At 40.1% G+C, this 23,645-nt stretch overlaps 2 protein-coding genes across 5 annotated transcripts in view; one reads left to right on the plus strand and one right to left on the minus strand.

The window, feature by feature from the left end:
- The window catches only part of SNX25 (sorting nexin 25), an 84,792-nt gene extending 73,808 nt beyond the window's left edge, over nt 1-10,984 (plus strand). The window contains exons 15-19 of one of the 2 annotated variants that reach the window (XM_074905824.1): nt 4,106-4,223; nt 5,432-5,498; nt 7,297-7,478; nt 9,036-9,136; nt 9,962-10,984. In XM_074905824.1, coding sequence (XP_074761925.1) covers nt 4,106-4,223; nt 5,432-5,498; nt 7,297-7,478; nt 9,036-9,136; nt 9,962-10,036 — 543 coding nt within the window. In that variant the 3' untranslated portion in view covers nt 10,037-10,984. The remainder of the gene's footprint in view (nt 1-4,105; nt 4,224-5,431; nt 5,499-7,296; nt 7,479-9,035; nt 9,137-9,961) is intronic. The other variant, XM_074905825.1, reaches the window with a different exon arrangement.
- A 172-nt stretch (nt 10,985-11,156) lies between these two features.
- Nucleotides 11,157-22,335, minus strand: LRP2BP (LRP2 binding protein). Of its 3 annotated transcripts, none has more exons than XM_074905828.1 (8): nt 22,106-22,335; nt 21,666-21,777; nt 20,260-20,373; nt 17,981-18,123; nt 17,791-17,896; nt 17,106-17,329; nt 13,990-14,155; nt 11,157-12,165 (listed from the first exon to the last, which is right to left on the minus strand). In XM_074905828.1, the coding sequence occupies exons 1-8, from the start codon at nt 22,165-22,167 to the stop codon at nt 12,100-12,102; spliced, it is 993 nt and encodes a 330-aa protein (XP_074761929.1). In that variant the 5' UTR covers nt 22,168-22,335; the 3' UTR covers nt 11,157-12,099. The 3 variants fall into 3 exon arrangements, with proteins under 3 accessions (XP_074761929.1, XP_074761927.1, XP_074761928.1); XM_074905826.1 differs by having other exon boundaries at nt 11,907-12,165; nt 21,666-21,778; nt 21,990-22,335; XM_074905827.1 differs by lacking the exon at nt 11,157-12,165 and adding an exon at nt 12,189-12,917 and having other exon boundaries at nt 21,666-21,778; nt 21,990-22,335.
- Between the last annotated feature and the right edge of the window lie 1,310 nt (nt 22,336-23,645).

Genomic DNA, 23,645 nt, shown 5'->3' on the forward strand with positions numbered 1-23,645 from the left:
GGTCGGGAGCCCATGGGGGAAAAAACAGATGAAGATTTGATACTAATCTGTAAAAAACCCATTGTCTTTCAAAATGCAGTGAGAATAGATTAGCGACTAAAATACCTCATCGATTAAAATTGACCATAATTTGATGGCTCTTTGTTCTGTGTGATTCATGTTGCAAATATGCAGCTTCCAAGGAGCTGCTTCTATTCCCCTTTTTAACTATATGATGTTATGTTACATAATTCTTTTCTTACATGCTGTAGTTGTCTGCAGTGGATGGCCTTCTGCAGGATAAATGGAGTTTGAGGAACTTGTACAGTTCTAGTCTGTTAATAGGAAAAAAGGTGGTCATGCATCTCAGGAATAAGAGAATCCTATATATTTTCATTTTTCAGAGTTGCACTGTATTTGCACCAACATGCTGAATGCATATGTCTCATTTCAGAGTAATAAATATAAAGAAAGTTTGATAAACTAATTTTACACTTCGATAAGAGTTCTAAAAACAAAAGTGTGTTCACTAAAATGACTGTTTGGTAGAAGTAGCATAGAAGCATGAACTTATTTGTATTTCACTATTTAATTGTAAAACATCCTTCAGAAAATGGAAGACTGCATGTATATTGTATTTATCAGAGTGTGTAGGAGGATACAGTTAGGAAATAGAGGAGAAGTAAAGGGAGTTTGTAATGAGAGTGCATGAGAGAGGAGAGAGAACAGGGAAATGAAGCAGAAATGAAGGAACTGGTGCTGAAAAACTGAAGGAAGTCGAGCAAAAATGTGACAAGAGAGGAGTTGGAACAGGGCTTCTTATTCAGTTTAATAATATTTACTTGTTACTTGTGGGACAAGGAGCTTAATTTTAACTAGACCATATTCTACCAGGCACTGTGCAAATGCAAAAATCATCATACTTCACATCCACCTTCCCTCTCCTCTCCCAAGCTTAAACATAAGATGAGGCAACAGAATACAGATGGAGGGAAATACAGGAAACTGTTAGACCCTCTGAATCAGTATGACAAGCATTTGTTGTGGTTTAGAAATAATGATAAAATCAAGTGGAGGGAGGGGAATTGTGAGGTGGTCTGGGATCAGCTCGGATGTTTTTCCTGGACACCCTTGTCTTTCAGCATGAGCTTTAGATCAGCTCAGTCTTGCCCAGTGATAGCAGTTTGGATAATTTACTAAAGCAGTTAGGATTAAATGATTTAGTACAATGTCATTAATGAAGTTAGTTGTGTTAAACCACACATTATAAAGCTGTTGCAGTTGTGTTCTATTTGAACTCAGAATTCCTAGTTTAGTTCGTATTTTGGACTTTGTAGAAGAGAATGCTCTTGTGCAGCTCTCTCTTTGCCTTTTATGTCTCATTTCACATTTCTCAAATATGTGTTAGAGCAACAATATTATCTTGAGTGCTGTTTTCAGGATTAGGTACTGCCGCAATTTCAGATCTCTCCTACATACAGTTCCTTGAACAGGGCTAGCTTTAGAACGTATTTCTGAGCTGTCAAGGCCAAAACCAAATCGGAGGAAAAAATGCAGTTGATGCCATCTATAGGAAAGGCTTTTTTGATATATGGAGTGCTAATGGATAGAAGATAAACTGTGATGTAAGAATTTACACTTCTCATTGCATTTTCTAAACAATAGGGGAGTTACTGAACAGCAGAAAAATAGAGCAGGGACCTTGGAACAGTCAACAGGTTTACCCTCCTGCTCCAGGCAGACTTGACTGCGCTGGCAAAATTCTTGGCACGCGTTTGACTGATCTGTTATTTTAAACCTGTGATAATTGATGTTCTCTAGCCAAGCCAGGCAGCGTATTCCAGTTCCAGCTATCTTCATGCTTAGAAACATTTTCTTACTGTCCAACCTAAACATTCCTTCCTTTAGCCAGCTAGCTCTTGTCCCGTCTGCAGCAAACACAGAACAGTTTGGGTTAGGATCATCTCAGTTATCAGAAGTTACTACTTTTCCTTTTGTCTTTTATTGTTTTATTTCTTAGACTGAGAGCCACAAGTTCTCCTAGTTTTTGTAAGGTTATGTTTTATTTAGTTCTTAAGGTTTTTCTCTGGACTTAACTTAATTATCTGTATTTTTCTTGAAAATATGGTGACTAAAATTTGAAACCTGATGCTTTCACTAGGTTTGCCCTTTCCCATGTATGAAAATAATTTTTATATCTCTTTGTATGTGTGTCATAGAAACTGTGTTTGTGCTTAAACATCATTGTATTACACTGGCCTTTTCCACAGCAGTATGGCCCTGGGATGTTTTTCTGTAGTCTTATCAGTATCAGTTGTTCCATTTCCTGCACTTATACCATGAGTTATTGCTGCTTGTATCTGTCTTTATCAAAGTACACCCTCTGGGCTTAACGACAAATTCAGTAAGCTCATGGGCAAATTCAGTAAGCTGATTTTATGTTCCGTTGCCCAGGTGGTTAATGACAATATGGAATGATGTCTACTATGAAAAATCAAGTAAAACATAGTTTCTTGAATAATTAAAATAATGAAGGGCCAAGAAGCCTGTTGACCAGAAGAAGATAGTGAGCAGAACTGGAGTTTGCTCTAGACTGTGTCCCTGGAGAAAACTCTGTTCATTGTCAGTGAATTTATGTGCTTGTGTAGTAAAGATGGATTATGATTTGTGGTTTCCTTGCGTGGCATTTCTTGTCAGTATGGTGTGGCTTTTTGTTTCCTGCTCTCAGTCACAGCGTAGCCTGACATTAGCACAAAGCTTTAAAAGCTGGAGACTCTTCAAGCCGTGGAAGTTGGTAAACAGGGGAGTCTATGTGGATGTTTACGGTGCACTTCAGTGCTATGGGCTGTTTTTCTTTTGTTTTTCTGGTTACAAGGAGAGAAGCAGCATCCTGAGCAGTGCTACAGAAAATGGCAAATATGACACAGGAAATGAAGGGTACAAGATGTGTAAGTGTTGGAATATGCAACACTGTGGAGTTACAGACAACTGTGCAGGGCTGTGTCTGGAGAAGATTCAGGGAGGAAGCATAGCTGAAGTCAGTGATGGGCTTTAGATGGGATTTGGCGGGTGTGAGGAAGGAGTAAGATGAACTGATGTACACTGAAACACTGTAGGATACTCATGATAGCAGGGTTCACATGACACGCAAGGGGTGACTGGAAGATTTTGACAATAAAAACAAAGCCAAGAAAGACACCAGAATAATGCAGGAGAAATAGAGCATGAAGCAGGTTTTCCAAGCTAGATGAAAAGAGGTGAAAAAAATCAGTATTAGATATTGGAATGACAAGGAAGAGATGATGGCTTTCTCTGAAAATCAGGGCTGAAAAAAGAAAATTCGTCTGCACGCTGTTCTGACCATTCCTGAACCAGAGACTGAAGCATTGCACCAGCCTCAGTGGAGGTCAGTTCTACCTCACCACAGCACGCCCTAAGCATAGACGGGCAGGGGAAGATCAGGAAAGCAAAGAGATATGCTGCCTGCCACGAGTAATGGTAGGTGGTGTAGTCCTGATGCTGAAGCAGATCTTCATGATGCTGAGAAACAACCTGCTGTCTGCTCTTCATTTTTCAATAAATGATACTGCTAAAACCGAGGTGGTTTGATCCATTCTCCCATGAGTCTGTTCTGAAGAGCTCTACTACCTCCAGTACCCTGAGCTTGGGTTTCCTCAGGCTCAGGTCACTAAGTATCACCATATTACGTTTCTGCCTGGGACAGGTACTCGTTAACAGTGCTTGTCTTTGCAGTGGCCAGTTCCTCTTCTGCCACTGGGTTTGGTTCCCGGCTTACTGCAAGGACAGCTTGCTGGTGCCTCATCCCATTGAGTGGCTCTCCGAGAGAGTCAGCTACCTGCTTCTCCCTGTGCAATATACAGATTCTTCCCCTTTCTTCCTAGCTGCTTGCGTTGCAAACGGCTCTAGCTGGCAAGCTCCCCATCCTGGATGTTCTTCATGGGCGTTGTGTCAAAGGAGGCTTTTGCCTCCTGTTTGCCAGCTCCTGCCAGTTCTAACGCCCTTTCTTGAGAGGGTTGGCTGTGCTCCTTCCCCAGAGTAACTAAATCCATTCTGGAAGAAGGATGGGGAACTGCAGTGCCTACCCATGTTGTGTTTCTCTTCCTAGGAAGAAACAGAAGAGGACAGTGACCTGTCGGACTCTGGAGAGGAGGTGGATGGGAAAAGGGACTCTCTTGCTGAACCATGTTTCATGTTGATTGGAGAGATTTTTGAGCTGCGAGGAAGTAAGCTGTAAACCTATTTGCTAGTGGAATCTGTTGGCCAAGAAATCTGGGGCACTTCGTAATTTGAATTTTTCAGCTGTTTCAATAAGTGGAAATGTTCTTGCAATCTATACGGATAGTTTGTTTGGAACAGAGCTGTTCTTTAGTTCATAATGTTGGTGCTTTCATTCAAATGTGAGATTCCAGTATAACACAGCAGCAAAAATGTAACAGGTAGGGGAGAGCTGCTACGTTCAATATTCTTAAGTTTTTAATTAAAAAAACCCAAACAACTGGAAAAACCAGAAAAGTACAACAGCATGTTTTCTGTAAATAGGCTGCGTATTAGAATGTGTGAATTAGGAGGAAGGAAAGATGGCTTTATTACAGAACACGTCACTGACAAACCAACATAATTTTAATGTCCATTTAAAATGTATTATGCATGCATTTTAGTTCTACAATTTGTATAGTAGAAAAGATGCTAAATTATGGCATCTTTCAGTACCAGATTTTTTTTTCCCCTCCTTTACGTAACTGAATGATGGTAATAAACTACTTTTGTTTTCATTTGAATGTGCAGCCATACTTGACAGTCTATAAAATTATTTACAGGGTAACTATTACAAAATGCAGCACCTTCCAAAAATGGCAGATGTATCTTCCAAATATAGACTTTCTTGTGCTGATGGTGAACAGTGTGAAAGAAAGATTAACCAGTAATTACTAGGAAGCACTCACATTTGTTTCCTTTATTTGTAATGAAAAGCTAAATGCTTGGTTTATTTGAGTGAAAATGTTTTCAGAATTTTAATGATGCTTCTCTGTGTAAAAACATTATACTAGTAGGTATGAACATGGTGTGAATTTTGAGGGGTTTTCTTTTTTCTGGTAGAAAAAGGGTTTTCGGATAGTTGTATGGCTCAAACTTGAAATATTCTTAAACGTAAAAATTTATAGTGTAAACTAAAAATGCGTATTACAGATACGTTACGCAATCTGCAGCACTTAAAAACCATATAGCAAACAGTGCAGGGAAAGCAGTTAAACTGAGACCTGTGTACAATTAGTGAAATCTTATAAAGGATTATAACAGATACGTTTACTATAGGGGCAGGTTGGGGTTTTTTATTGCAGGGGATGGGAGTGAAAGTTTTGGACATGATCATGGGTTCCCTAATGTTTTTAACTTCTTGATCCTTATTTTCTGTCATTTTTCATTGTTCCAGTGTTCAAGTGGGTTAGAAAAACTTTAATTGCACTAGTACAAGTCACTTTTGGAAGAACTATCAACAAGTAAGTAGCTGTTACTTTAACTGAACTTGCTGCTTTGTTCTATGAAAAAAAGACTTATGAGCAGAATTTTTTTAAAAAATAATCTGAACATTCTGTTGTATATGAAATTTGCATTCGCTTTCCACAGGTCAATTTACAAATATGCTGATTAGAGAAGACACAGATACGTGAATTACCTTTTCCATTATTTTTTCGCCTACGCAGGGCTTTGCTTTTGAAAGAACACAGTATTTCACAGGATTTTATTTTACATGTATGTAAAATGACATGCTGTCCTGTTTTTCTGAATGGCTTTTATTAGTTTGTGCTTTATCTTAGTCCCATGAAAATTTTTGCCAGATCTGAAACTAGATTTCCATTATAAGTAATTGCTTTCAAATCAAATAACATGTTTCTCTGAAGTGACTGAAATAATGTTTGTACATGACGAGAACCATTAATTTATAACATGAAGCCTGTACATGTGTAACAGTGTTTTCATAAAGGTATTTTTCTGTATCATTTGAAGACATGTCTGCCAACTGAGGCCTGGGCGAGGTTATGAAATAAGCGTGTGTGTCTGTACACACGTTTCATGTGGAAAGCTGTATCGTTGGTCAGAAAAATTTTGGAAAAGCATTTCTTTTCTTGTCAGACACAAAGAAAGGCCTACAGGAAAACTTGATTCAGTAGAGCAGATGATCGATACAAACACATTTCCCATGACTCTTCGATCAGTACTGAAGCTCTTGTCAATGCTGATGTTTTTCTAACGAAAATCTGTGATTTCTGTAGGACATTCACATAGGCAAAGGGCCACTGAGAATCTGATGAACTGCATTTTTTTGCTTTGGTGTAGCAGTGGGACTATTACTCAGGTGTCACAGCCGAGAAATAGACCAGTGGAACAGGCTGTTCCTTCACCCAGTCAGTGACTAACTTTGCACACCTGCATGGCTTTTAAAACCCCTCACGTATGTTATGTAGTGGTCAATGGGACAACAAGTGATGGAAGGTCACACAGTTGACTCCCGGTGAACTGATGGTCTCTGGCAGTATCCATTCACTGGGTTTTTAATTGATCATTTAATTTGTTTATACACTAGCATGTGTGAACTAGCATGAAAGACACGTGAGAGGGGACAGAGGAGGAATGTATGTATGTGTGAGCACAGCATGCGTGCAAAATTGCTGTGTAGCTTTTTACATGTTGGTTGAACTTTTATATTTATTGATGTTAAGAGTTTCAGCTGTACTGGCACCGTTAGGCAGTACTGCCTGGAGCCTGCTGTCTGCCTCGGACTCCTTGAGCTGAAGGCTACAGAGAGTGCCTGCAGCCACGGAAGGAGCCTGCCATCTCTGTTTGTAATCCTTCACTAATGTGCTGTTGGTATCTATGAGGGAATTGACTGTGCTTTTATCAAAACTTCACCTGTTTTTATCCCACCAGGCACATCCATGCCTACAACTAGTTTGGAGTTTGCTACATTTTTATGTCTCAACCCAGTGGAGCCTTTGTACTGCCCATCCTTGAAATACATACACATTTCAGTGTAGTACTTGTAGTTTGTAACATATGTTTGTGGATTATGTTGAAATGTAGCTGCTTTCACATCTCAGGTATCTGGAGTGACCTAGACCCTAGAGGACGCAGAGCTGAGTATGTCTTGCTGTGATACTGGTGAAATCAGCTCAGATAAATTGGGATAATTACATGAAAACAAGAATCACTTCCACTGCTTTCAGGAGGAAAAAGAGTAAATTTGCATAAAACGTGAAAGACCAGCTCTAATGTGCTCCTTTCTACACTTCTTTACAGGCAAATCCGTGACACTGTACACTGGATGTTCAGTGAACCAATGCTTGTTTACTATATTGGTGTGTTTCGAGATGCTTTTTGGCCAAATGGAAAGTTAGCACCACCACCGAGAGCTAAGAGCGATGAACAAAAGCAAGAGACAAAACAGAGAGCACAGCAGAAACTACTTGAAAACATTCCAGGTGAGATCACTTCCTTTCTGCTTAATCACAGGTTTAATAACTACTACGGAAACAGGCTAATCAAATACTGTTCTGTTGCATTTTCAGATTTTTCCTGTAGAGTTCTAAGTTACGGTTATTTGCATAAATAAGGATAACTTTGGCCATATTCTTTGCTTCTCCTGTATGCCTGGTAAAGGGCGTAGATTTGGGTGTTACTGGTGGATGCAAAATCCAGTTTTGCTGTACTTCTGTATGTAATATTCATCAAGGAACCTAAGTTAAGTCAAGGTGCTCTCTGCTGGTTCTCGGTGAGCAAATACCAGGTGGTTGTGCTCCCTGAACTACTTGACAGATAGGGAGAGTGGTACCACCCCAATTACTTCTCTCTTTTACATTTCAAAATTGAAGAGGGAGGTCTGCCCACACTGTCAGTGTTGTGTGTTGCTGTCTATTTCTGATGAGAAGTTTCAGGGCACTGAATGCTAGAGGGACCTGCGGCTTGGACAGAATCATCCTAGATTAAGTGGAGTTTCCAGTACTTTCCCTTGTCTGCCCTTTCCTCCCAAGCCCAGGCAGCTTCCTCTTTGGCATGCACGCTTCTGGGGGCACCGTTCTGAGATGCTCCATCCCGTCCCATTCACAGGACAGGGAGTTCCATTTCATAATTATGACTCTTCGGAGATCACATAAACCCAAAGGCACCTATCTGGAAAGAACCACAATCATTCCATTTAGCCCTTGGAAACACACTTAAACATAGCTTGAATGCATTCTGTCTCCCCTCCATCTGAATGGAACGTACTTTAATGAGCTATTTTATGGCTTCACTGAGATCTCATATACCCCCTTGCATTAGGTTGTTTAATCAACTTTTACTGCAAAAATAGCAGCAGGTATGCATGCAAAATATTCAACATTTGATGGGTGAACGACCCTCCATTTACTCTCTCTGTTACATACTCCTCACCTGCTTACCTAGAAGAGCCTTCCCTAGTTAGTTTGTGGTTTGTTTTGGTTTTTTTTCTGAGTTCGGAGAGATGTCAGGACATAGCTGAACGCACTTTAAATGAATGATGAAGCACTGGATCACTATTTATTCTCTAATCCAAAATGTAAATAATTGACTTAGAATTCTCTTATCTGCTTACTTGTGGGAAGTATTTTCTGTGAAGATTGAGAGGCAATTAAAGTGCTAAATCTGTTTTAACTATTCTAGGAATTCTTTGTGGCTGAAGGTGCATTTAAGTGAGTGGTTTAATAATGTATGAGATTAGATTTGAGTCTGCAAGGCGAAGTACCTAAAAGGCGTACTGTGTATCATGTTAAAACACTTTAAATGTTGTCACTGAGATGTATACATTATTATTTACCTTGGGTAACTTGAAAAGATACCCTTATTCTCAACCTGTGACCTATGTGTTTTTAAAAGGTTGGTGAATGGGGACTATGCATCTTGTAACGAAGGGCCGTGGAGTGCAGTGGTTTTGTTTTCCCTCCTTGGTGGGTAGTAGTGTTAGCTGGAGGCTTTGCCTAGTGTGAGTGAAACAATGTAAGCTGATGTCACATTTGTTGCAGATGCTCTGCAGAGTCTTGTTGGACAACAAAATGCCCGTCATGGGGTAGTGAAAGTGTTCAATGCTTTGCAAGAAAGAAAGGCTAACAAGCATCTACTCTATGTGAGTAAGCAGAAAAGTAGCCTTTTAACTTTCTAATCCTGTTAATTGCTGAGCTCTGCTCACTCAGCGCTAAAGCCTGGGGTGTGTGTTTTCACAGAGATTTATGTTGGAGCGTTGTTCTGTGTGCAATTAACTTTTTCTGTTATTAAGTCAGAAAAAATGTACTTGGTTCCATCATTTGACTAATTTGGAATAACAAAAAGCTGTTTAAGTTTAAAACCAGTATTGCTTTTTTCCAAAAGAGCCTCTGCCACATCCAGCTTGCCTGACTTCAGAAGGTGCGAACTAATTTCTTTGTGTAGCTGAGAAACGTAAACGTACCTTGGAAAATCCTAGAGAAGGAGAGCTGCAGGGCTGGCTCACAGTTATGACATGAGCCCTCCAGAAGTCCCACTCCTCTGCTGTTGGTTGGGACTGGTTGGAGTATGCAGCTGGATCCCAGCATAATGCCTTCCCTCTCAGTCGGTCTCTTCTGGCTCGTTCCTGCAGCAGCCAGCCACATAACGCAGCCTGCTCAGGAGTGCCTGCCCCGGGGCTCGCTCATGTAGCTGCCGCAGCTTTAACAGAACAGCGCCTGTTTATACAGGGCTGCAAATGCCCACCTGCAAGCAGCTGCCCCTGGCGCTTGCCTTCTTTCAGCCTTAAGGCATTTCCCATGTTATCTGCAGGGCACATGCCAACTTTAGGATGAAAGAAAAGTAGTTGCATGATTGATGAGCAGAACGACTCTAAGTGTTTCTGTTATTCGTGATGTTCTAAACATGACAGGAAAGAGCGATTCTCATTTGACACTTGTGCTCATCTTAACTCTTTTCTGTTTTTCAGGTTTTGCTGGAACTGCTGCTAACTGAAGTGTGTCCTGAGCTAAGAGCTCATTTAGAGCAACTTAATGCCACTTAGGTTTGAATCTGCACAATTGGACCACTAGAGAAATGTCTATGTCCAGTAATAGACATGAAACTTATTTTCCTCTTTTCCATAGAGGGCTGAGGACTATGATTATTTTTAGCATTTTTCTTTCCTCTTGAGTTTTTTGTGAAGTAAACAGACTTGAAAAGATCTGATGCTGTAGTAGGGTAGACAAAGCAATGCTGTATAGTTGCCAATTTTTATTTAAATTGTTCTATTTGACTACTCTTCTGTTTCAAATATAGATTGAAAAATAAATGTTCATATAAGCTGAAAGAAACCAGAAAATATTTTAAACATTTATGAAAAGAAATTTTGCTTATAGTGGTAAACTAATGAATGTTGTACAGATCTAATCTCCTCACTGAGGATTTGAGCATTCCTTTTCTCTTGTGTATTGAAAAAGCCTTGTCGTGCAATACTACATGTAAAGCTATTGTGGAAATTTTATCAATTTTATTTTTACCAAAGACTTCCCGTAGTTTGAAGCATTTGTAAGCAATAAATAACACAACTGGATTGCAGTACTTGATAACGAGGCTGTACTGACAACTAATGAATGAGTTTGACAGCACTAGTTTCATAAGGAATATTTACGTTACTTTGAAGTCTGTGTCAAAAATATGTGTTGTAAACTGGTATGTCCTAACAGAACGCCTGTGTTAAATGTTAGTTCAGAGATTAGTGCTTATGAATTGCTTCTATGAATGATTAAGTAGACATTTAATTAAACCATTCTAATAACTTCCCTGATATTACTCAGGGCTCTTTTATTCAAGTACCCCAATTTCAAACAACCTTCAAATCTTTCCCTTATTTTATACAAGGAAGGAAAACTGTCTTCAGTGTTTTTTTAATTTATGTAAAGAATATGTAAATACGGTCTTAATGCACATCTAAATAATTAAACATCATCAAAAATCCCTAGATGACACTCATTACTTTCTTTTAAATTCAGTACAGTTGTGCTCTTAGAAAAGCTGCTTGCAGTTAAGACCGGCTATATTGTAAAGTACATAAAATCCCTGTGCTACATTTAAATCAATGTTTTTAGCAACTTCTAGCCTTCTGTTCCAAGAGTTTCAAAAAAGTTTTCAAGTCACGGCGCAGCACAGTCCTAAGAAGCAAGCCACATTCTGCATGTACACAGTTTGACAACTGAACAGGTATTTAGATGTGTGCAAGCTTACCAGAGCAATCGGTAAAATTTACTAGTGGTTAATCAAAGGATCTTTTAATAAAAGATTGATCATAACATTATTTAGGCATATGCCCTCTGAGCCAAGAGGTTTTTGACCATTTCTAGTACGAACAGAGGCAGTGTAAGTGCAATATGAAGGATTGAGGAGAACAGGCGCCATGCAGAGAACGTGTATATTGAATGTTTTCATACTAATGTCTTTTTTTCCATAGATCTGTAAGTAGTATTTTCTAGTTTTAGAAGTTGACATGGTTTGAACTGTATAGCTTAGTGTCATACAGGCCAATTTCCAACTTTGAATCTTTTCAGTTCAAGAGTAAAATGTGTTAAAACATGTCAGTAGATCTAGATGCATTAGAAAAACACACAAAAGAAAGTAAGTGCACCACTAAGGTAAGGTTTAAAAATGGTCATGCCCTGTGAATGGGTTGTATGTGAAAACTAGACAAGTTTGGGCCCAAGCTTTTTGGAGTATTAAAATGTAATGTTTAAATACTGAAAATGCAGGAAAGGAAACAACCATTTTAATTTGGTTTTGGTTTGATTCATGTGCTATATAGCAGTATGACATGAAGACACAGGACATCTGTCCCAGTAAAATGTCCTTAATAAACCTTAAGCCTTCAATACCATTTAAAAAACTCTGCCTTTGCTTCATCTCAGTTAAAGAATGAGTGTGAGCTTTTTGCTTTCTCTTTTTTTTTACATAAAGAGTCAGTAAATTGCTTTAAGTAATCATTTATAGAAAATTGTTAAGCAAGCAGTAAGTGGTAAACAGTCTATAATTACTGGACATTAAAGGTGGTTTATTGTAGGAAACACATTTATATACCAGTCACAGTTAAAGGAAACACTAAATTCTCCCAAGATTAGCTGCCAGCTCAAGGTCAGAAGCAACACCAGGATCCAGAAGGCATGCCTTTAAAAACAAAGAATAGGGATCTCTAGTTTGTAGCTAAAATAAAATTGTATGTTGCCAATATAACATTAATAAGGTCTTTAAGTTTTGCTGACATTATCTGAGATAATCAACTTGTTAAGAGTTAATATATTCAGCTTTAAATGCCTGTTTCTGATGCCACATAGGAAAAATTCAGTATTTAAAATGAGTGTACTTGGCTACAGTGTTAGGCTTGGTTTTATATTTTTATTCTGTTTGTTGGTATGGCATGTGCTGGTACAACAGCCAGAAACATAAATCTGCTTACAGACACAATCAGTTTCCTTCACTTCCATCATCTATGTCAGTACCCTCTGGGAAGCCCATCTTCTCTTTCTTGCCTCTTTCAAAACTGACTGGGTCTAAGAATGGTAGGTCACAACCACAGCTGAGCAGTTAATTAAAACAGCAAACAAGATTTTAATTTTAAATGGGTATAATTGTATGGTTAACACAAGAATTATGTTCCGGGCACAAAAGAAAAATGAACGCACCCACAACTCTTGTCTTCTATTTGTCCTAAAGTTACTGCTTCACTTAGCATCCTTGTTTATTTTCTGTTCCTTCTCTTCTGTTGTTGATGTAATCGAGATGCCTGGCACCAGTCAGTAGAAAGAATCTCTTTTTATACTAAGAAGCTAGTGACATTTCTAGACCGTTCTCAGATGTACAGCTAGTGCATGATGAGTGAAGGCTGCAATTTTCTTTCAGTTGTGATCATTATACTAGACCTGATGGAAGACAGTGGGAAGGGCTATACACACACGAATCCATGCAGCAGTTTAATCTTGATGGGCCTCTTCCATGCCTTAAGACTTATCTAGGGCTACACTGTTGATAACAGCCCATCTTACATTCCTCTCCAGATCTCCTCCTCATCCTACCCTGTGTAAGACTTTTCACAGCAGGAGAACAAAATGTTTAAAATGTATGTATTCAGAGGATCACCTGCTCTGGTAGACTGCTTGTATCAATGGCTCCCCAAGTAAGGAGCCACAAAAATTTTTAGTGGGCAATTTATCATTTACATAACTTGCCATTTATTTGGATTGCAACAAGCTGGACATCAAAGTATTCTACCTGCAGAAACAAATGGTCTCTACATGCACAGAAATTGTAGTCTCTCTGAAGCACAGATCCAGTCTTGCTGCAGTCCCTTCAGTTGGTATAATCATCTTGCCTGGACTGTACCTTTAGGCATCACTGATATTATTTAACAGATTTGTCTTCTAGAAGCCCTTATTGAGCTTTTTCCTCAAGCAATAAATCTGACTTCACAACATTCAAAAAAGGTGACCTATTTTCCCCTGTGTATCAGTAACAGTAGATTCTCAGCTATCACTAAAAATGTAAACATAAAAATAATCATGACAACCAGTTATGACTGATGTAAGTATTGTAAGTGAAGGTTGTAATTGTTGGAGAATCAAAAGTAGAGGAAAAGTGAGGATTTTTCAGTTTGAGAGAACGACAGACAGCAAATCAGTTGGGGATAAAATTATTCAAATTGTTGGGCTAATTTATCTTGCAGGTTATCAAGCTCTGCTGTGGTGATTATCACAGATTGTGTTGTTTGGCTGAAAGCATTGTTTGCTTAAGTGGGCAGACAGTATCCTGTCAAGACTATTTTTAGTAGTTTTCAATATACTTTTATCACTCTTCATTTTCTAGCACAGATTTTTTTTTTTTTAACATAAATAATGTTGCAGTCTTTAACCAAACAGCAAGTTTAAAGACTCAAATCCAAGGTATCACTCAATTTCATGAGATCTAAATTAGTCTTAGAAAACTTTCCCATCTTACCTGAGAATAGTATTTTTTAGCAGCGGCTTGATCTTGCTGTACACCTAGGCCAAGCTGGAGGCATCTAGCCAGGTAGAAAGCAGCCATAGCCACCCCCTTGGCTACATACGCAGGAAGACAATCCGTCATCTTTGCTAGTGTATCGATGTCATCGTTTTTTGTAATCCTGTTGTGGAATTTGGAGCATTAGGTTCGATAATGCTATTTCAAGCAATAATTTAAGTTGCCCATATATGACTTGACAATGCCTCCTTTCTCTTTACATCGTTCTCTAAAATAAGATGAAACCTACATGTATTCAGCAGTCCAATGAGGATTCTTCTATTTAATATTTGGTTTGAAGTTAATCTTATTTGAATATTGTGATATTAAATTGCAAACAAATATGTAACTTTTGCAGCCACTTTCACTATAGTTATACTAGTTATGAAAGGCAGCATGTTTAATGCTAATTGTTCCTATTAAAATATTTCATGGAAATTAATACATATATGGAGGAAAGGCAAAGCTCTTAAATAACAGCAGTCTCACCTAGTGGAAGATGTCCCTGCCCATAGCAGAGGAGTTGGAACTAGATAATTTTTACAGGGCCAACCCAAACTCTTCCATGATTCTAAAATTCCAGGTTCTTACTAGGATATTAGCACATCACAGTAATCTGAAGATCCTGGACATACCCACTTATGACAACCACTTATGACTATTTCAGCTCTGTTATTTTCTTCCTTCTGCATGCATCTGTCTGCTTGCTGTCACCTTATTTTCAGCCTGATGTTTTTACTAAGAACTGTTTAAGAATCAGAGGGAGAAAGTGAAGATGGTTTTAACTATCAGGCTATAATTACCTACCATACTAATAGGTACAACATTTTCTAAGTGAGAATTGATTTTTTTCTAACTATTGTCTTAAAACAGAAACCCCCAAGCCTCATGTACTTTCCAGATACATAACAGTAATTACATGCTGCTTCACACACCATTTTAGTTTTTTATTGTGTCAAATGGTTGCAGACTTGACAGAAAAAAAAAAAAGAAAACTGCAAGTCATTTCAGTTTATAACTACTCCCTGTAAATCGGTGTTTATGAAGATTGTTCTGAACTAACCCTCTGGAAGTCAGTGCCTGCTAAAACCACTTGAATGTGTTGATAGCAAATGTTCTCCCACCTTATTTGGTGCTATTCACAAATACAGTAACACAACAGAAAATAAAAAACCAAACCAAGCAAGACTTACTAGCAAGGACATTCAAATATAACAATAACTTTTATCTTTCCTGATACATAGCATTTTTGCCTTCCTTTCCAAGAGAGACACAACAGGATGCTGATGCAAATAACGATACTCAGTCAAGTCAGGCAAAAATTCTAGTTCAGCACAGCTGCCTTCAAGAGCAACACAGCGTAAGTACAGCTATATGGGGTAACAAAATTGTTACTGAGGTGAAGTATCAGTAGCTCATCTAGACTTCAAGTATTAGGTAAGGTTATACAGTACATAATCACATAATGTTTGTATGTAATGTAACAAACTGTGTAGTTGGCAAGGACTTAGAAGGAAAAACAAGTCTTAGCAGAAGAGGGGCTTGATACAACTGGGTTGAACTGCTCTGAGATTTTTGCTTCAGGGCCAACAGCAGTCCAAATTAAGTTTTGAGTATGGTGGCAGTATCTTTTGGTTCAGAAACGGTCATTCCTGGCTGTAGTATGAGCTTTCATTGCTATTTTCTGCAAGCACAGTTGCAGCTGATGAAGCACACTCTTGTTGGAATAATCTGTGGTGCAGCATTGACTGGAGGGATGCGTTCCAAGCAAGACAAGCTAGATATCAGTCAACTTTCAGTGCAAGAGAAAGAAAAGCAGCAGTTCAGAGAGAAAACAACCCTTTTCAGCAATAAGCACAGCAAAGAACAGTCATTGCTGAACTACTGGATGACCAGAGCTGCTGCTGTGCAGTGCTATCTATGGTATAGGTTGAGTAAGGTGGTAAGTTGTGACACGTTTATTGCTGGGCAGCTGCAGCTTCATAAACATACCACAAAAAGCACAAATGCTGTTGTGTGGAGCTTGCATAAGTAGTCAGTGTATCTGCATCTTATTTCCGGCAAATTATTAATCTGATTGACAGATTGAGTTTTTAACATGCACTGTACAGCTCTGGAGGTTTGTCACAGAAATGTGCTGTTTATCATCAATAGAACTGGTTTTCTCAGTTGTTTTTGGTTTGGGTTTTTAATTTCTCTTTTCCCCCTGGTTCAAGATACAGAAACTTGATACAGACTGGCAGTGTTTAATATTGCAGCTGTACCAGCAGCCGCTGTTTCTGCAATACGCAAACCACTGGGGAGTATGTAGGTGAAGCAGGAGTCCCACAGTGACTGCCTGTGGAAAAGCCCGTCAGCGCTGCCGAACTGTGGCTCAGACCAGTACCTCTACGCAAGCAGGTAATTGCCAGAGACCGCTGGCTTGCAGAAGCCTGTTTTGTGGCCCAGGCTTGAAAATGCTTACGCAGGGTGCAGCCCCATGAGCAGCAACTGATGGAAAGCCAAACGGCGATGACTTGTCACTGTGCAGCAGCTGCTTGTAGGCCCCACGCCGCGCTGCTCAGGGTGAAAGATCCCGCCCACCCACTATCAGTGCTTGCATTTCCTGCAAAGGACACAGGAACTGGACCAACACACAAAGCCACAGAGCAAGGAAATGCTGGGGTGGGAGACAGTGGGTAGAAATGACATTAAGATGGGGGAGATGGAGAACAGAAGAATACTTGCAGGGGTTCAAAAGGGAAGAGGGAAGGCAGGAGCCTAGAGCAGGTTCTGGACCAAGGAGACAGGAAGGCAGGGTTGAGTGTGGGCTTCTACTTGGTATTCCTAATTCAAGGCTGTTTTGCTTCCTGGGATCAGAAAGTAAAATTCAACTGCACTGAATAATTGAGAACCTCAGAGTATTCATTTTGTCTGTGGTTTGCTATTCCCTCTTTAAAGATGAGGTCTTGCAATTCATTATTTCAAATGTCTCTTGAGATTGAGACACAAGAGACTGAACTTAATCATTTTAATGTGAGTTCCACGGTCTTACATGAAGAACTACAATTTTAAAAAAGTGAAATTAACTTCACCTTTTGGCTACTGCAGCAGCTGTTGAATAAAATTTCCTGTTGTAATAATATTCCACAAGATGGCCTTGAGCATAGATGCTTCCACGTTCTGCTGCTTCTCTCAAACACTCCAATGCAGCTTTAGTGTTTTTACATACACCTTGTCCATAGAGATACATAACACCAAGGGCACCCTGCGATTCCAAATTTCCATTGCCACATGCTTCTGAATGCCAGAAAAAGGCCTAAACAAGAGGCACAAAGTTGGAGTATATATTCACTTTAGCTGCTTTTCTTGCATACTGTTCCTATAAAAGCTTTTACATTAACCGGCCTGTAAGAAGTGCTTGTACATAAAGCAGAATCCTTGTAAAGCTTTTAAAGCTGCCTTGTTTACTGTCAGAGCTGTCAGTCAGTGACACCTGCTTCATTTCTGAAGGGTGCCAAGACTGACAAAATTTTTATACATCCTTCCCCCTGATACTCCCCCACCCCCCAAAAAAAAAAAGAAAAATCCCAGCTAGCAGTGTCAAGTGAGTCAAAATGAGGGATTCTGGCCATCTGTTCATACAGGCTTTAAATGGATGATAATGCCTAGCAGTACTTAAAATACAGCTTTCAGAGTCGAGTATATCACTGTACTCTTTCTGTGAAATTCCAAATTAATGGGGACTCATGAAACTCAAAAGGTACAAGTGAGCTTTACCTTCTTCAGGTCTTTTGGAACTGATACAGAATAAAGCATTCCTAAAGTACTCTGGGCCTTCACACTTGCTTTTGGGTTCCCATGGTCTGCCGCAATAAGCCACAACCTAAGAAAATGGGGACAAGGGAAGTTTAAGTAATGCAGCATCTTAGCATCTACACTCAACAGGAAAATTACTGACTGCCCTTACCTTTCAGCCTCTTCAGCTGACTGCTTAACACCGCATCCTTCATAATACGCTCTGCCAAGATTGTATGCAGCTGCAAACTTCAAGTGTCTTGCTTTCGGGGAATCAGAGTCAAGTATTTTCTTCATGTATTCCACTCCCTTTTCCTAAAATTGAGATACTTCAATTATTATGTTCAGACTGGGAAGAGGATGAAATAAAGAACCTGAGAATCCACTAACTTCTGCAAGACAGGTACTGTTTCCACTTTGAAGAAAGGCTGAGGCATACTGGTAGGACGGTCTGGAGAACAGTATCATACCAAAACGGAACTGACCTTTAGTTACTAGGTAGTTCCTAGATTTTTCTACTCCAGCATATTTTTAATGTGAAACATTTCCTTATAAATGTTCATCTAATATAATATTACTCTTCTCCATTGATAAAAATTGTCTCAGAAATATTCTTGTGCTTATGAATGTCACATCCTAAATTTGCTACATTTTCAGACTTCTGTAAACTTTTTCTGCATTGCAGGATTGTTTTGCCAATTGTGAAGCCTAGCATAAAAGACACAGGCAGCATAAAGATGAACAAATAACCAGGTTGTATTTGATACAAAAGGGTCAGTCCATGGGTGAGCGCTGGGGGTACAAACAAGTCAGCCAGATTACACACAATCGACATCAATCCCACTGACCCCAACAACGACACCACACAACCAACAGTGGGTGGGATAAATGGTGCCATGCAGTCTCCCATAGAAGGGACGGGAGACAACCGAGTCAACAAGCCAAACACATCAGACCAAGGAAGCCACACACTGAATCTCTGCACAGCCCGCGTTTACCAAAGCCAGACCTGAGTGGAGCCCAGTCCCAGGGAGGCGGGAGGTCCTTCCCCAACAGGGAACTCTGCACAGGGCATCCCCCTCACACACAGACACTGCCCCTCCTGCCAGGGGTCCCAGCTGTTATCCCCAAGTGGGACACCTGACCCTTGGTTACTGAATGCGGGACCCCTGGGGCTCCTTTACCCCATGGCTCTGTCTGCCAGGCCGCCCCACCCTGGAGGGAAGCCTAAAGGGAAACTCACCCCCCTTGGGAAGGGCTGTGGGAATCACCCACATGTCAGCCTTAACTTGGGGCTTGGGGTTGAAACCCCAGCATTTCACAGATGTATCTGAAATCCTAAACCAACCTTAACAGAAGGCAAAGCAATACAATAGTACACTCTGAAGTCCCTCCATTAAGAATACCTTAGATTAATAATGGACAAAAAAGTGATTGTGTTAAATAAGCAAATGGAGAACGCTTCATGTCAGCAGCTGTATGGTGTATCATCCAAGGATCTCATGAGTATTTTGGAAACAAGATTTATGCTGCTAGGATTTAGCATGGACACCTGTTTTATAAAGGACTGTTTCTAGTATATTAAAAGGTTCCTCTTTTATTCACCTCTCATATTGTAATACACAAAAAAAGAAAGAAACTTTACTAAAATGTTTAATTTTAAGTAAACCAATGCGGTAACTATACAGGCATACAGCACACAGAATAAATGAACCACCCCTAAAAAGAATATTTTCTGCTTTGCTGACAATCGTCTAAGCACTAGATAAGAATCTGATTTGTTAATACAGTTGGGTTAATTTTCACGCTCTCCTGTCTTGTTATCTACCCTTTCCTTCATCCTCTTTGTATTCTTTCCTTATACCATTCTTCAAGATCATGTTCTCCAATAAATTCTTCTTATTGTAGCAATTAATTCCTTTTTTTTTCTGTTTTTTGTAATGTAACTCTTCATTTTGAATTCTTCAAGTTCTTGCAAACTAATTCTTCATTTGTCTAATTTAAAAATATTATTGCCAACCACTGGCAGAAACACAGTCTTCCTTAGCATTCATGTTAAGAGAATAAAAAATACCTTAAAAAACATCTTTGTGCAACATATGTTTTACACTTTGAAATATAGTTGTTTGATTTCCATTTTTACATATTTTATTTATATATACTGCTTATTAAAAAGTAACAAATTAATAACAAATTTTAAGCATAGTACAACTAAACCCTTAGAGGTTCTATTTTAAAATACAAATTATATTTTTCATATAAACTTATTTTATTATAGGTATTTTTGAGAACTCCTTCAGCCCAGAACCCTCTCTCTTTAATGACACTTTGTAAACATCTGTACTTTATGAAACTCATTCTAAATCAAAGACTTGTTTATTTTAAACTAAAGAAGCTTTTAGTAATTATCAGCTAATGTTAAAGTAAAAATTGTACAGCTAGATTACTCACAGGGTCTTCTTTAGTGCCTAGTCCATCATAATGCATTACACCAAGCTGATACATTGCTTGAAAATCTGTATCCTTGATTTTTTCAAATTGTATTAATGCTTCTTCATACAACCCCTGGGAAGGACAGAACAAAAAATGAAATACACAGAACAAAGAGTACATATGGCAGCTTAACTTTCTAGTATATACTCTCTTACAGTTTTTCAACCTGGAGCATTGAACAAAGAACAAAAAATTGCAACCATAGAAGGGGCAGAGACTGGAAATACAGTTAAGTCAGAAACCACAAGAAAGTTGGATGGGGTGGAAGTCCTTAGGGCTTTCAAAAAAGTTTTTATTGTTTTTATATGCATTTAAAAAACCCTAAATATAAGTTAGGGGTATACAAATATCATCTCTGAAATCAAAAGATGCTCTGACAGCCTTTCTTCCTCTCCCTCAAAATGCCATCTTTTTAATTTAATAAGGGTCTTAATTCCGATGCCCTGAATGCTAGATGTCCTATCTAGCTGACATCCCTTAATTTAGGTGAGCTATTCTTATACCCTGAGGGTTTAAGAGTCTGCTTTTACATCTCAACTAGGGGTTGGTTTCACAAAGACTAAACTCAGATGTCCGAAGACTTGACGGACACATCTGTCTGCTGCATGTTTCTGATGCAGGCATCGCCCGCAACAGCAGAGATACTTTCACTTCCAGGAAAGCATCTCGGAGAGTATTTGCTGCATTAAGTCAAAGAAGAAATTATATTTAAAAATACACAGTTAAACAACTGTAATGTAAGAGTTAACTGAGCCTGGTGTCCTTATGAAAATATTTTTATCTAAGCAAACACTATTGAAATTAAAATGTTCTTCTCCACACTTTTCCTTCAAATTTTCTGTATGTTTTGATAAAACAATACCAGACTGCAAAAGCTTAGAACTGAGCAATAGCGCAATAGTCAAACACCCTCACAGTGACAATATGCCTCTTCTTGATACTGTCTAAACTACTAATTCTCTCAGAGTTTAGCTGTTATGACTGAGTGGTGTGTTTTTTGTTTTTTTTTTTTTTTAAAGAACTCTGGGGGAAAAAAAAAAACCCAAAACAACAACCTAACTGTTATGAGTATAAAAAAGGAAGTACAGAAGGCACCTGTACTCTCACCTTTCTTAAGAATTCAGTGCTGTAAGGAGTTGTATGACGCTGATTGGGCAGAGCTGGGGGGCAACTGGAACACCCCACTAGATGTTTGGGGAAGGTGTAGGAAAAAAGTATTTAGGGGAACACCTGGTGATTTTAATGGAAAAAAAACCAAACCCAGGCATAGGCATCTCTTGTATTAAGGTGTCTCTTCTTCCCACTGAAACCTCATTGAAAGTTGTCAGCTTTATAATATTTACTTAAAAGAAGAAAACCACCACCTCTTCGTAGTACAGTTGTCCTTTCAGAAAACACGCCCGAGGATCTCCACCTGCTGTTGTCTCCGCCAACAGCTCCTCTGCTTTTGCAAGTAAAGCAGCGCGGCTGCAGTTCCCTGCGTAAAAATAGACACACATTTGGGTTTTTTTCTCAAAACAAATGGAACAGCATCAACAAGCGCACTAAAGGTGTCCCCTTTTTAGTATATTTTTTAACAAGACTAAGATGGAAGAGAGGACTATTTGATACGAAGGAAACGTTCAGAGACGACGACTCGGCCCTTGTGCACGTTAAGTTCGCCAGCCTGGAAGACCTTAAAAGCCAACCTGAACAAAATCGGGGGCCTGGCATCACAAGAGGCCTTTCCGCCTCAGCCAGGCAGCAGCAAGGCCGAGGGGGGCCCAGCCGGGGCGGCGGGAGGCGGCTCCCTCCCTCCCTCCCCGCTGCCTCAGGGCCCGGCCGGGCGCCGCAGGCCCGTGGCGGGCGCTCGCCGCGCAGCTCCATCCCGGCCCGGCGGCGAGCGGCCTCCGGGGGGGGCCCCGCAGCCGGGAGGGGTCTGGGGCCGAGCTGCCGGCGGCGGGAACCGCGCCCGCCGCGCCGGGTAACGGTCACTCGGGAGCTCCGCAGCGGCCCCTCGGAGTGAGGCCCGGCCGGCCAGGGGCGCCTGCCGGTGGCCGGTGGCGGTTTGTTTCCGGTGGCCGGTGGCCGGTGGCGGTTTGTTTCCGGTGGCCGGTGGCCGGTGGCGGGTGCTGTGCTGGCTTACTGAACTTTCCCCACACACTAACAATGGAAAAATACAACCAGCACTCGGGCCGGAAGATTAATGATGTCCAAAAGCAAGAAATAGTTACAAGAAGGCCAGAAGAAAAGAATGTGCTTGCAAGGGAAGAAACTGATGAAGAAGGGACCTTTGGGAATTGCCAAAGCAGGAATTTAGCTGCTGGCTGCCTGCGGGCGGCAATGTTTGTGGAAGGTACCGCAGGGAAGTGTTTTTAGAAATAAACACGCACAAGAGTAACGCAAGATAGCAAAACAGTGTTATAATCAAAGGAGTCAATTTTAAATATAAATACATTTTTAATTGGGTTCAATTGATTGAGGCTGAGAAACAATAGACAAAGCAGCGCTGGGTGTGCCGGGAGTCTCCGCTCCACCAAGACACACACCGAGTTCTAAAAAGCAGCATCTTTTATACTCCTGTACCACCGTCTTAACCAAGCCTCTTCTTGTCAGACGATTGTCCTGCTCTTTCTCCTTTGGGTCCTTTGAAAGTCTCATGATCACCTTTTGTTGGGCTTTCCTTCAAGCAGCAGTTACATGTTATCTCTAGGTGATGGGGTTTCCGAGAAGTAGTTACATTTTTCCAACTGAATGGCATACTTCATATTTTATCCATATATATTCAAACATTCATTGTAGTATAGGTTATAGTAACTGCAAATCATTTCAAAACCCACACAGGGTACCATATTCTATTTTTACAATACTTTTAGACAGCAGGATAGTGTGGTTTAACATTTACAGATCATTCAAACCTATCATACCCGCCTTGCTTAACTTAGCAAATTAGTTACAACAGTTTATTACAACAGTATATATGAAGGCGTGCTTGCAAATAAAGCTTGAGCTTGACTTCCAATCATACTGATTGTCTGTGGTCTTGTCTCTGTGACCTGCACGGGAATCAATCCCCACAGCCAGTGGCCGTTGTCCCGCTCGCAGTCCCAGAGCAGCCCAGCCCGGCCTGCGGTGGCATCAAGCACCGCCCCGTAGCCGGGCCTTGGGGTCCCATGGCCTTCGACAAGGCAGGAGGAGGGAGACACAGAGAGTAACGGGGTGTCTTCCCTTTGGGTTTTGGTCCACTTTCCAAAAGAAAGGAGAGTGACGGTGTCCTGTAGGCCAGTGGTCTGTGGAGATAACACGTCTGGCTCCTGGCCTGTGCCAAACGGTGTGAAAATACGTAACAGGATGGGCTGTGGTTT

This window comes from Athene noctua, chromosome 4 (assembly GCF_965140245.1).
Source record: "Athene noctua chromosome 4, bAthNoc1.hap1.1, whole genome shotgun sequence".
Classification (NCBI taxonomy): domain Eukaryota; kingdom Metazoa; phylum Chordata; class Aves; order Strigiformes; family Strigidae; genus Athene; species Athene noctua.